The sequence below is a fragment of the Eublepharis macularius genome, chromosome 1 (assembly GCF_028583425.1).
Source record: "Eublepharis macularius isolate TG4126 chromosome 1, MPM_Emac_v1.0, whole genome shotgun sequence".
Lineage (NCBI taxonomy): Eukaryota > Metazoa > Chordata > Lepidosauria > Squamata > Eublepharidae > Eublepharis > Eublepharis macularius.
Window position 1 is genome coordinate 99,203,124 of NC_072790.1, and position 14,675 is coordinate 99,217,798.

The 14,675-nt window shown below is 37.7% G+C and overlaps 1 protein-coding gene across 1 annotated transcript in view; it reads left to right on the top strand.

The window, feature by feature from the left end:
- Positions 1-14,675, top strand: part of CDC40 (cell division cycle 40) — a 67,126-nt gene that overhangs the window by 30,429 nt on the left and 22,022 nt on the right. The window contains exons 3-4 of the mRNA XM_055000731.1: positions 6,137-6,266; positions 14,449-14,532. Of these exons, the coding sequence (XP_054856706.1) occupies positions 6,137-6,266; positions 14,449-14,532 (214 nt within the window). The remainder of the gene's footprint in view (positions 1-6,136; positions 6,267-14,448; positions 14,533-14,675) is intronic.

The following is a 14,675-nucleotide window of genomic DNA, read 5'->3' on the forward strand; positions in this document are numbered from 1 at the left end:
ATGGGAGGTGGGAGAAAAACTGTGGCAGTTTGAGAACTACTGAAGTATAATAAAATGTAGAGGGGGGTGACTTTACCGGGGGGAGAAGAGATAAATGTGAATTTATAAGCAGTTAGATTAACAGATTGATATATATATAGATATATATAGGCTAATAAACAGAATACTGATAGAAAATAATTAACTATAAGGATTAAATATAAGGATTGATATAATAATAATATTTTCTTTCTTTGATAAGATTTGTACAATGCACCAAACTGAATGTCTGAAGGTATAGACGAGTCAAATTGATTGACTATGTGATGAGAGTTATATAGAATTATTATAAAAAGACAGAATGAGTAATATATAGAGAATAAGTCAAATTGTTTGATTTAAATGAATGTAAGATTTATATGGTTTATGATATATAGAAATATTTAAAATTGGAAAATGGGATAAATTGTTTATCTAAGATGGAAACAAAGACTTACAGTTTGGGTATATAATATTAAAAATAGTTAAGGATGTACTGCTTAGAATAATGGAGAATATATATTTGTTTTAGATAGAGGAAACTAATAGAAGTAAGGGAAAAGGGACAAAGGGTTGGAAAACTGTTGGAAGTCAACAAAAGGGGGGGAAAGGGAGGGGGTTAGAAATGGAAAATTGGGGAAAATCGAATGTAAATGTAAAAATAACGGATTCTAACCCAATAAAATTTTTTTCAAAAAAAAAACAGGCAGGAGAAAGGTCAGGGACTTCCGAGGCTTTGGATACTTCCCTGACTAGACTAAGCTCACCGACACTGTGATCTTCACCACGATCAGATACAGAGGTTCTGTGAGACAGGAGAAGGGTGAGAAGGAATGGTCTGGAAGTTCCAATGGGGACTTAAGGCCTGGCACAAATCCCCCTACAGCCACATGAGCAGTGAGTCAATTGCCTTTTCAATGGCTTCAGACCCCTTGTGGGGGCAGGGTTGGCAGGCAAACCACATCGCTGACACATTCCAACGGCTTTTCCAGGGGCATCCACAGCCATGGGGACAGCCGATATGGCAGGCATGCCATTTTTTCCCACTTTTTACGGACAGCCCACTACCAATTGGAAGATCCAGACCCTTGGAGTTAGCTAAGATGGCTAAACTTACAGCTTTGTTCAGAAATAAAACATTATCTCCCTCTATGTTTTTGTTTGTTTGTTTGTTTGTTTGTATGTTTTTGTCTCCCAATGTGAACCTTTGCTTGTCGGTTGCGGTAATAAAATAAAATTAAAAAAAAAATAAAACATTGTCTACATTCATAACAATTTGGAAACCCCTTATTGACGTTCTCATGAAACACGAAAAGATGAACCTAACGCATTTTGTGGATCAATGGGAAAAGACTACCATAGATCATTGGGTCCTATCCATAGTGGAACTTGGGTTCAAGGTACAGTTCACAGCACTTCTCCCACACCATTTCATCTCCTCTTCGGAGGCACAAATACATCCTACTAAGACCTGCCTTAAAGGAATTGCTAAGGTGGTGGACATCATTGACCAACCTGATGCAAGGAGTTCCCTTTTGCCTATCTCCACACATCCTAGTAACAACAGATGCCAGTTCAAGGGAATGGGGAGCTCACTGCCAAGGCAGAGTGGTTCAAGGAAAAGGGACTCCAACAGAAAAACAGAACAGTATAAACTGGCTTGAACTCAGAGTGATACTGTGACACTGAAAGATCTCTGTCTTTTGGTGCTACACCTCTGAAGATGCCAGTCACAGCTGCTGGCGAAACGTCAGGAACTACAATGCCAAGACCACAGCCATACAGCCCGGAAAACCCACAACAACCATCATTCTCCGGCCGTGAAAGCCTTCGACAATACATCAGAGTGATAAAACTTGCCTTGTTAGCTTTTCAAAAACTACTCCAGAAGAAATTTGTTTTGGTTAGGACGGACAACATCATAACCAAGACTCATACAAACCATCAAGGGGGAACAAGAGCTCTTTCTCTATACCAGGGATCAATTCAGATCCTTCAGTGGGCAGAAAAGCACCTCTTAGGTCTCGGGGCCCAACATACTCAGTGAGAAATGAACATTCAAGTGGACTGGCTAAGCTGGCAGGATGTCGACCCAGCGGAATGGATGCTGAACAACCAAGTATTCCAAGACATCACCAAGCACTTTGGAATACCAGTGATGGATCTTTCTACTTCTGCAAATAACAGGAAAGTCAAGAGGTTCCAGTCGAGATTCAATGAGTTGAAGGCAGAAAGAACAGACACTCTACACTGCACTTGGCCCAAGAGCCTACTCTTTGCCTTTTGTCAGCTTCTAGTTCTCAGCAAGGTGGTGGCCAGGATACAACAGGAAAAGGTGAACATTATCTTGCTAGCTCTTTACTAGCCAAGGAGACCTTGATTCTCCAGTCTGATCCAGTTGTCGATAATGGCCCCTTGGAGAATCCCAATCAGACACGATCTTCTGTACCAGGGCCCAGTTTTTCATCTGGGCCCATCTTGGATGAAATAGATGGGATGAAGACTGAACGGAATTATTTAGAACTAACTGGACTGTCCAAGGAAATCATGGACATTGTGTTTCAGGCCAGCTACCAGAAAAATATATAATTACAAATGGGCAGCCTTTCATAAATGGGTGTTAGATCAGGGTGTAAATCCCTTATATCCTGCTAGGCAAGATATGATTGCCTTTTTACATGCGGGGTGGGAAAAGGGACTAAGACTGAACACTTTAATGAGACAAGTAGCAGCCATTGCCGCTGTACTAACAAACAGGGGTCCAGGAAATATAGTGAATGATAAGTACATAAAACAATACCTGAATGGAACAATATAGCTAGTGCCCCCTGTCTAACACAGATACCCAGCCTGGAGCCTGTCCAAGGTATTGCAGGCCCTTACTAAGTCCCCTTTTGAACCTCTACCTTCCATTGACTTAAAGATTCTATCTTGGAAGGTAGCATTCCTAGTCGCCATAAGCTTGGCACAGAGAGTTTCAGAGTTAGGAGCTTGTCTATCAAGAAAGAGTTATGTCCTTTCCAAAAAGAGTCAGTAGTATTAAGGACTGATCCATCCTTCATTCCAAAGGTGAACTCACCTTATCATATTAACTAACTGTTGATATTACCCTCTTTTTGTCTCAAGCCTACACACCAAAAAAGAAATAATATGGTAAGTTGGATGTTAGACAGGCGCTTTGCATTTACATCACATTTACATTTATACGTTCATACTCTGATTCTCTGTTTGTCTCACATCGAACTTTAAATCTAGGCAAGAGAGTCTCAAAATCAACTATAGCCTTCTGGATAAAGATGAGTCTTTGCAAGGCCTGTGAGGTTCAAGGTCCGAGGGCCCACTTTGGGGGTCACAGCCCATTCAACCAGGGCAGCCGCTACTTCAGTAGCCTTTTCTACTCAGGCTCCTGTGGAGGAAATTTATAGAGCTGCAACATGATAATCCTTTTTTACATTTGTCAAACCCTATAGAATAGATCAACAAAATTCTATAGAAGCTGCTTTTGGGAGACAAGACCCAGTCTAAGCTTGCTTACATAACCAGTTTGGATGCCTTCCCCCACTGAAGGAGAATGAAACATTGGACTTACTTGAAGGTTTCATCTCTTCAGTGGGGCGAAAACATCCAATTCGCCCACCACTGTTATTAAAGAAGTTTTTCATGTTAGGTTAAAATTTATTAAACTACTCTGTTTGTTATAAATAGTTTTAAAAAATTCTGAAGAAAGGCTCATTGAGCTAGGATATTCTATGTCTGGAGGGAGTCTCACGCACGGTCCCAGGAAGGCATATGCAAAAATTTGCATAGCTCTGTCTGGAGCGAGAGGAGGCATGCCCTAACCAGTTTGGATTCCTTCATCCCACTGAAGAGAAGAAACTTTCAGCTAAGTCCAGTGTTTCGTTCTCAGCATGAAACTCCAGATGTAATTAAACTGATATGGGTAGTGTTTTGGATGGAGAAATAGTAGTCAGTCATGGTGAATCAGAGGCATAGTTTATAATTTCACAACTGGGATTGTATATTTCTTTTCTCAGCATTTAAGAAATTACACGGTTGGTGAGTGTACTAGGACCTATCCTTTTTTCAGTGCAATATGTGGATGCTTGTAGAAAACCAAAGTTATTTTCTGAAGGATTAATGGAATAATCCATAGTAGGCAGCCATGAGCAGAGCAGGAAATACTGTTTCCTTGGCCAATTTATACATTTAATGGGTTTGCAGATCTGAAATTAAATTGCATATCCCCATGCCTAAAATCACATAATACACAATAAGGTAACACACACCTCACTCACTGTTAGTTATGAGCACTAAAATGATTTTTAATGTATGTAGATTAACAGCATATGAAGTCCTGTATGGGTGTTATGCATTTTGTTTGTTTTGTCTGAGTTTGCACAGCTGAGTAAATACCCTTATTTTCTTCATCAACCATATTTATTTGCGTATGAACAGCATCTGAGTATACAGAAAACATTTTCCTTTTTGAAGTTCACAAATCCTAGAAAGGAATAAGCTTTAAGAAGGAACACATAGTAAAATAAGCTAAAATGTGTGGAAGAAAAACTTTGGACTCTATCTACCATACAAATCTGCTAAATAATTGGGCTGTGAAAGCCAATTTAAATTTGAAATTGGTATTCCTCATAAAAAAACTTCTGGGAACAAGCAACTAGTATAAAAATAAAATATACTTAGCCTTAATACATGCAACTGTTGAGATCTTGAAATCATGGCTATCCAAAGCTGGAGGTTATTTTTTGTTTCTGATGTATAACTAATGAGTATTTATGTTCTTTATTCTCCAGACAAAACTAATTTAAAATTAGAATATGTGGATTATAAAGGATGTGCAAATTTTCCGTGTCTTTCAATTTCAAACACAGTTTAGATACATTAATACTATTTGTGGAGGGTTAATCTTGTATTAAAAGCATAAAAGTGCAAGGGAATGCTTAGATAAATAGAAATGTGAGGTTGTGTATCAGATGTCTCTGGAGAGTTGGGAGGAGCAAGTAATACATGAAAGAAACTTCATTAAGTATAGCAGTTGTGGCACAACATTAGGGGTTTTTTTAAACAGAATCTGTTGTCGATTCCATGCTGATAATGTTGGTTCTATGTGGGTTGTAGTGCTACATATGACTATCTCATATTGATGATGGTAGATAATTTACGAGGAGTGTACTCCTTTCATCCAGCATCTTGGCACTGCTACCATTTTGTTTTCCCTTTGGAATTCTATGCAGCTTTAATGTAACACTTTAATAGATCCTGCTATGGAAACACTTCAGAATCTGCTTCAGCAGCCACTTCTTACTTTCCCTTTAGAATATTGAGGTCCAGTACAGACACCACATGCCTTTATCACTTACCTGTGATTAAGTGCAGTAACATTCCTTATCCTGCCTTCTCTTGCTCAGATTCTCCACCCCCATTTAACCATTCCAGTTTACCATGATATTAACATTATGTGTGCAGTTTAGTTAACATGAACCTTTGTTAGCTTTAACCAGGTTTATAAACCAGCTTCAAATTCTGGAAACTTGTGTGTTGACTTTAGACCAGTAATCTTTCTCCATCTAATCTACCTTACAAAGTGATTGCTATGAAGATAAAATGAATGGGAGAACAATGTTATGAGCTGCTTTGGATCCCTGTTGGAGAGAAAAGCGAGTTATGAATAATATCTAAATAATAACAGAAGAGAGAAACATAAGTCATGACCAGATCTTTTCTTAGTGGAAAGAAAGCTCCCAATGTGAAAAATATTATGTGTAAGACACTTTATTATTGTATGTTTTGGAGCTATCTGTTAACACATCCATGCATAGAAGGAATGCAAAAGTAAAGCAAGTTCTCTCCCTTGAAAACAGTTTCCCTTTTGTTTCAGATTGTTCAATCGGTGTCTACTGATATTTTGCTTAAATGGCTGCAGTGAAAAAGTACCATTATCTTTTGTGAAGAAGGTGTTTAGTGCAATGCAGTAAAAGAGGTGTATGTGCAGTCTTTTGCTATTATGGTATACATGGATACATCTCATAATAAAATTCAAATGTAAAGAGGCTCTTAATGACAGTCCTGTGCATATTGCAATTATCATCATTTTTTAATTCAGTTTGGGCCAGTGAATCCATTTAGGACACAGCAGATGGCTGCACCTAGGAATATGCTTTCTGGATATACAGAACCAGCACACATTAATGATTTCATGTTTGAACAACAAAGAAGAACATTTGCAACCTATGGTAAGATATATGTATGTCTTCACGTTTAAACCTTTGTCTTAGTTGATCTGTTCCATTTGCCCATATGTGATATACTCTGAAACTGTTGCAAACCCTTCAGTCTCAGATTTTGCTTTATTACCCTAGAATTTAGTTACAAACTTGTAAGTTTTAAATGTACTATATAATTTGTCTTAAGTGCTAAGCTATTCAGAAGAAGAGTTTAGATTAAGAGAGCTAGCTGTATCCCTGTGCTGTGTCCTATTCAAGACTATGGATCCTTATCTATGGGTCAGCACACAGTTAATTGCCACTTGAAGCCTTTGATTTCAGGTATGAGATCTAGAGACAGTGCGTGCTTTGTTCATATACCACTGAATGGGAAGGAAAGGCAAAGCATGTAGCTCTAAATTACCATTTGCCCAGGTGGCTTTCCATGATTTGGTCACTTATCTACTTTCTGTAGTTCACATAATATGAATTATGTGAGCTCTGGGAGGTAAGAGTTAAGTATTCAGCTTGGAATGCTGCTAGCAAACATTGAATATAGGTAAACTAAAGACTTGAAGCATTCTTTAGTTTACTGTGTGCTGATTGTATGTTAGGATATAATGGAGAAGATAAGCACAAATTTGTTTAATTCTAGATACAGGTGAACAATAGTTGTATGTATGCCATCTCTAGCAAAGCTATTAGGCTGTATTGCTTCTGTCCATCACTTCGTGTAACCAGAAAGGATCTGGGCTCTCAGTTGCATGAAGATTGAATTACCCCTGCTCCAGTGCCTGTTTCAGAGGGAGACAAATGCAGCAACCCTGTAATTTCCTGCAATAAATGAATGAGGACATTGAATGTTGCATTTTAAAGACATTCTGTCCAGCTATTCCACTTCAGGAAGAGAAGTTGCTATGAATCCCAGTACCATCAGTACTGCCTCTGTTAACAATGGTTTCCATGGAAACTGTCAGATCATTCAGGAACATTGTTAACTGGACTAATTTAATGTTGATCCATATTGCTGACAAAGGTAGAGTTCTACCTGTAGTTAGTTCAAGTGGTAGAGTTGAAGCATACAGAGTATGTTATGCTTGTAGCTACATTTTTCAGTTTTGTATTCCTGAGAATCTTAAGTGCTTAGATCATAAAAAGTAGTTTGGAGAGAGTGGAAACTACAGTATTACATTGTATTGCTATTTTTGTAACCCAGGTATTTGTTCTGTAGAGAAAAATATTCTCTTAAAGAGTGAGTGTATAGGATTTGCAAAACTCTAAAACTAGTAAAACAAGTATACCTGTTCTAGGACATATTCAACATTCTTTTTAAATGTTGAAATCTTTGAAGATTCTCTGTGGCTTTCTTTGTGCCTATAGTATTGCTGCTTAAGTGGTTGTGTGTAGTAGGCAGTAAATTGATCATGGCAAGAAAAGGAAGGTAAAGAAGTATTCAAGAAAAGAGAAGATTGCTAGATTAAAAACTGAAGAGTGCATCCTTTCTGGCATATTTCAAGAATAGCTCTTCCCTGTAAGTTTTATGAATGAACTAGAGCAGTTGCAACTCTGCTCGTTTCTAACTTCTACTCATACATGATAGCTGAAGTGGTCATAAATGGAAGGGGGAGAGAAAGAGAGGGAAATGATAAATTATGCAAAGTTTCAGTATTTCCCACAATCTCTGTTTTCCTGGCTGGATCCTGTCATACTGCAGACAATGCAGGTTCACAAGTGATTTTTTTTTTTTTTGCCATTGCAGTCTCAAAAAATATCCTTTTATGTACCATTGCCTTAATAATCATACATCTTGAAGAAAATGTTTGATACTGCTCTGGAAGAAAAGTAAATACAAGTATTTGATGGCAACTACTTTTTCAGAGTAAAATACTTTGCTTTCTTATTCCAAGTTCCTACAATACATTTTTTTCTAAGCCATGGATTGAAGAGAGGTTTGAAGGCTCATCTTCTGTCACCAAAACTTCAAGCTTCTTTGCAGGAATGCACTTCATTTTTAAAATGTTGCTAGCATAAGACAAAGGTTCTATTGTTCCAGTTGCTTCAGACTAATAAAAATAAACTGTTATGTTGGCAGTAAGGGGCAGCAGGAAATAATAAATTTAGTTCATCCAGACCATGGGCTGTCTTCCAGTCCTCTCTATGTAGAACACTGTTGCACTGCTAGTTGACAGTTATATGCCCTGATACTAACAAAACAACAGAGAATATATTCAGAGAAGTTAACTAAAAGAAAACAGAAAAGATCGAAAACCTTCTCTCCCACTGTTCATTTTTGAATTTGTGTGTTGTTCCTCAATTTAGGGAGTATATTTGTAGCATGTTTGAAGATTTGCTTGAGTAGAATAATTCAATTCTAAACCAGTTGAAGGATGATTACATTCTGCTATTGCATCTGCAGACACTTTTGGAATTCTGAGACAAGGAGAGACTCCTGCCCCACCCCCACCCGCACACACTAATGCCTCTGCCCCTTTGGCACCCAGTCATAAAATGTTGGAAGCTTCTAAGCCATGCGACTGGTTATGACAAAGGCAGCATTCCTGAATGGACACTCGCTGCAGATGCAAAGGGAGTGCCCTCTTGGCTTTTCTGAAGCACCTGAGGTGCAGGGAAGCTGGAACTGGTTCTTTGCTTTGGGAAAAACAAGTAAATAATCATGTAACCTTTAATTTATACCTGATGGGCCGTGCAGGTCAGATTAAAGCCAAAACTAAAATTATTATTTAAGTGTCTCTTCTCACATGATTGAAATTGTTTGAATATAACACTTAAACTATACCTGGTTTATTTCCCTACCTAATCAAGTATTTCAGTTCAAGTATTTGTTGCTATTGGGACATAACGTGCTACTTTTAAATTTTTGTTTACTAAATAGATGTAAAAATATACTAACTCAGATTACCATCAGAAAGTTTCCCAGTTCATCTTTTTCTGGAAAATGCAGATCACTGGTTTTATCTCCAAGTCTCAAAGAATGGTTACAAGGAAACCCATCAGTGGGTGCCATGGCTCCTGCAGGCTGTACTTTGAGGGTCACTGCTCTGTGATCATTCAGTAGGGTGAACCTTTGCTTACATGTAGTAGAGAAATGTTTTATTGGAGAGATATGGAAGGAGAGCAGAGCTCTTGTTCCCAGTTTTATGCTGACAAAGGACTGTCTGTCTGTCTCTGTCTCCCTCCCTCCCTCCCTCCCTCTCTCTCTCTCTCTCTCTCTCTCTCCCTCCCTCCCTCTCTCTCTCAGCGAAACAAAATATCTACATGTCTGTTTGGACTGCATAATATTTACTATACTATTTTGTCAAACCATTTTATATTTGGTATGTACTTGTAGAGAATTTGCAATTTGCTTGTAATCCTCCAAAAGAAAGTTAGTGCTTTGTTTCCTCATTATAGTTGTGGAGAGGGTAGGGGAAAGAGGGCAGTGCGGTTATATAGGCATAAATCTTTTTAATGTCACCTAAATTCAGAAAATATTCCTGGTTAATATTTAGGCATACATTTTGATTGGTGAGGTAAGTGAATTTTGGCTTTTCTTATTTAGGTAGACCTGGTTCGGTATATGAAGGAAAAAATGTTAGAAGGCTTTAAGTGAGGACATATCACACACAAGAACATCTAGCTTAAAACAGCAGGATTTTCCTTACAGCTGTGTTTGGAAGTTTCCATCAGTAAAGAAGATAAGAATCTCTTTCACATTCTCAGTATAAAGTAAGAATTGTTCAGAGCCTTTTTATAAGGAAAAGATGCTGAACCAAATGCAGCTTGACTATAGAAAACACAGCTCCCCCTGAAGATTAAATCTCACCCAGTGGCTTCATTCATGATCACTTGTTTTGAGAGCAACAGCTAAACAAATAGTCCCAGAGACAGCATCAATACAGTGGGAGGACAAATAAGCTCCTGTATTGATTCTGACATGCATCCAAATTGGCATTTCTGCCTTACTTAAAAAGAATCTGTGAAGAGTCCACTGGAAAATTGGCTCCATTTCACTGTGCAGAGACCTCACTTGGAGTAAAAGTAGGTTTAAGAGTGCTCTACATACTTGAATAAAATTTGCTTTAGTATAGTAAACTTCAAATAATCCTATGGCATTAGCAGCCATCTGTCTTGCAAATAGTTAATGAAAGCACACCTGACCAGCAGTGATACAAGGCAGAAACTTTGTATTTTTCTGTGGAAAAGTTTCTGCTGCACATATATGAATATAGTCTGTTTATAGTTGTCAGGGCTGTTGTGCTGCAACACAAGATGCTAGCTTCTTTTGCTAGCATAATTTAAATGTTGCTAACATTATTTAAATAGATTTAAATTATTTATTTAGATATATTTAAATTATTTTTAAAATTTGAACCTGAAAATTTTCTGATTCAGATTTTTCCAGAAAGTCCATGTCACTGCTGACGAGCCAGATTTTTGGCAGTTCTCCGGAGGGAAGTGCTGAATAGGCAAGTGGTGCCTTTCATTTGTTTATATGTGAGCAACTGCTATTTGCATCAGGCAGCTACAATGTGGCTTAGTCCTGATGTGATGGAGAAAGGAGAAAGAGGGGAGGGCTAAGGAGTAGACCTCTGAGGTAAAGACTCTTTAGACTGAATATTGTCCTATTCCCCTGCACTCTGGCCTCTCCTTGCCTGCTGTTTCAACTCCAGACTCCACAATATCAATAAAAAGACATTTTTTTATTAACTGGATGGTAGCATGTAGCTTTGTATTACCTAAAGGGCTTTTATTTGTGACCCTAATAATGTGGTACTTGATAGTGAGGTAATTAGGAAACCCTTTCCCACAACTATTTTGACTGGACAGACAGCACACAGTTGGAAGGTTTATTTACAGGAAATAAGCTGTAAAACCAATTAAAGATAAAATGTGGAATGAATAGTAAGAAGAAATGTACAGCTGGCTTGCACTCCATTCCCCAAAGGTTATGTTTCCCCCACACTGGGATTTAACTGGGTGAACCTGAACCTAAGTGAACAATATAAGCACCAAAGGGAGAAATTGATGCTTTTCCTCCAGACAGGGCTTCTTAGCATCAAAGGTTCATTTGTACCCCATTTTAATGTAATACACAATGTAAACCATTTGAAACAATACATTCACTTTGCGTTACTTTCTACAGTAACAAACATAGTTTAAAAATATATACTTGCAGCCTGTGAATTCATCAGGTTAACCTGGAATTATTTCAAGTTTGTCAAGATGCCTGCCACAACATTTTCATGATTCTTTGTGTATTATGTCGATTCGATCAGCATATAACAAAATATGATAGTACAGAATAACAAGAACAAAAATAATATAAAACAGTTGAGTAATATCAACAGTTATTTCTGAAGCTTCTCCTGGCACAGCTTTATAGCAAGTTGTAAAAACTTTGCAACCTTCTCAGATATATCAGAGAAAAAATCATTTAAAAGACAGTAAGTCTTGTGAGAATTAGAAAAAATCAACATACTAGCTAAAATAGTGATATATTATGTCAAAACAAGCTGTTACATGTATGTGTTTACTTAACCCATTGTTTGAGAGAGACCTGACAAAATCTCTCCTGAAGCAGTGAGTTCCAGAAGAGGTGTGTGTGGCAAAGTTCCCTTGATCTCCAGGGCTCTGAACTAATCTTGGGGATTCTGCCCTCAAGCAAGCCCCAGAGACTGACCAGCCAATCAGAGCCCTTGGAACACCACTGGATGGGATGGGGATGAGCCACCTCATCTTAAAAAGCAGGGGCGGGGGGAGTGATACACTACCCTTCAGGTACGGATATTGCAGCTCTGGATAAGAGCATAAGTTGAGTTAGGCTTATAGCACAGAGCAGGTATGTTAAATTGGTGAGTGTATTACAGAGAGTATTTATTTGTGTGTTTTGAGCTGAAATGTGGTGGTTGTTTATGGTGGTTGTTTATCTCTGTCAGTTCCCAGTTGGTGATTGTTTATCTCTGTCAGTGCCAGTTGTTCTTACAGCTACTGGGCGCTGTGAGTGTGCAACGCTCATTTTGTTAATAGGGCAACACTTTTATCTATCTTAGACTGAAGTGCTTTTAAGACTTGTCTTCTACTTTCAGCTGTAAAAAAAAGATCAAGAACACTTATTAAATCTGTTCACATTTCCTGATGGATTGAGTCTGTTTCTCCTATGCAGTAATATAAATAGAAATGATAAATTCTAGAGTTATCTATAACTCGTTGCTGCCACATTGATGTATTGGTACCTAGCAATAATTTTTTGGGGTTTTGTTTTCATAACTCACTGTATGGTTTAGCTCGTTGAAATTGCTGTTGCTTCTGAAAACTAGCAAAAATTTTATTTGCCCTCTATTGTTGTCTGAATTAACATATTTATACCCAAAAAATCACAAATCTATTCTCATATACCACTAGAGAGCAGTATTTTTCGGTTAAGAATAGTATTGGTCACTATCATGTCTTCTGTAGAAATTGAGTTAGTTTCTCCTAAAGTATTATCAGATATTTGAACAACTATTATTTGAGAATGAAATTGTTGTGAAGAAGAGAGAAGTTTAGGAATGCATGTAGATAGAACTGAAAAACTGCATCCAAAATGGTATATTGGTTAACTCTGTCAATTTTTTAAAAGATTGTAGAAGCTTATCATACCTCAGTTCTGCTTCCTGATTATTAACATTACAGTGAAAGCTCAAAAAAGCAGTGGTCCACTTCTTGGGCATTTGACTATGTAGCATATTCTAATATATTCAATGTATTCAAATGCCCAAGAAGTATATCATATTTACAGTTTGGGTGGAGGGAAACTGTGACTGCTTGTGGCTAAGGATCATTAGTTTCCATCCCCCTTTCCCTGTTGAGCTGCTTCAATGAATATCTCGCCTTTAAACTCAAACAAAATAAAGCTTGGTCCTTCCCCCCACCCTTGACAGTTTGCTGCCTTTATTTTTCTTCATGGAGAGCTTAGTCTCTGAAGCACAGTTCTGCTTGGAGAGTCATTGCTAGTAGGGGGAAGGTGCATGGAGAGAAGACAAGAATGCTACTGAAATTGTAAAGTATTATGTTGGTATGTGTGTCTTTTCTGTATATAGGAGACCGACAGTGCAATCCTAAAAAGAGTTACTCATCTTAGGATTGCACTATAAGAGGAGCAGTGCTACAGAACAGATTGGAATGTCTGCATTCAGATTTCACAACAAGCCAAGTTAGTAAAAAAACAACAACCATGAGTTAGAATTCCATTTGAGCATTCACCAACAAACCACTAGAGTTTGTTGGGAAGACTGCATTCAGACATCACATTAAAACAGAGTTTAATAAACCATGGCTTATTAAACTGATTTATCTCAGCATATGAATGTAGCCAAACTAGCAGCCAATAAAGTTAGTGTAAAATTGGCATGATATTGTTCATGCATCCAACCCCAATTAACAATACAGCTGCTGTATTCTGAACTTCTTGTACTTTCCAGACGCCCCTTCCATCTATGCTGGCCCTTGATGACCAGCTGTGATGTAATCTTTCTCATTTTTTTTACATTTGTAAGGGGATACTTTCTTCTTCTGTAGAGTGACATCGTACATTTTATTCAGTCATCAAATAGTTACACCACTTAGATTTTCATCTCAAGCATTCAGTCACCATGGTAATATCCTTGAGATTCCAGAACACTTTATGAGCAAAGGATATAAAATAGAGATGGCATGATTTTTTTATATCTGTCACCTAAAAACAAATAACTGTTATTGTGCCTAGAAAAGTGCAAATGCAGTAGTTCAGGAAGAGATTCTGGGAACTAGCAAAAGTAATTATCTGTTTTATAAAGTGACAGTATTCTTTCTGTGTACCCTTGCTCTTTTCAACAGAAACTAAATTTGTTAAGCCAATGCCATCTTGTTAAACTACTCCATTTCAAAAATGTGCATTATCATCATTAATTTCAGTATCAATCGGGGCTTGTACAGTAATTCTGAAAATACAATCAATGTATTTACTGGCTCCCTTCAGTAGACTGACTGCAAAATTGTCAGAAATTACTGCTTGTCCTTTTGTACAAGCTGTCCCGTAAATGCAGCAATAGTTGATTTCTGCTAATTTCTTTTCCTTCTTATTGCAATGTTCTATACTGCATCCTGTTTTTTCCCAGAGAGAAGATTGGAAATAAAACTAATCATTAAAAGAAGAACCTTAATATTAATTTGTGGCACTGTCTTTCTTCTCCAGGATATGCTTTGGATCCCTCAGTAGATAATTATGAGGTTTCTACTAAATATATTGGGTCTGTTGAGGAAGCTGAAAAAAATCAAGGTAGGAAACTGGAGTGTGGTGTTTTGCTCCCTTACTGAGACCTGCGGTATATAACATCTGTAATGGTACCTCACTGTGAGGCTCTGAAATGGCTTGTTTTATGCTGTCTCCCTTATTGTTCCTAAATGCTGCCACCAAAGGCT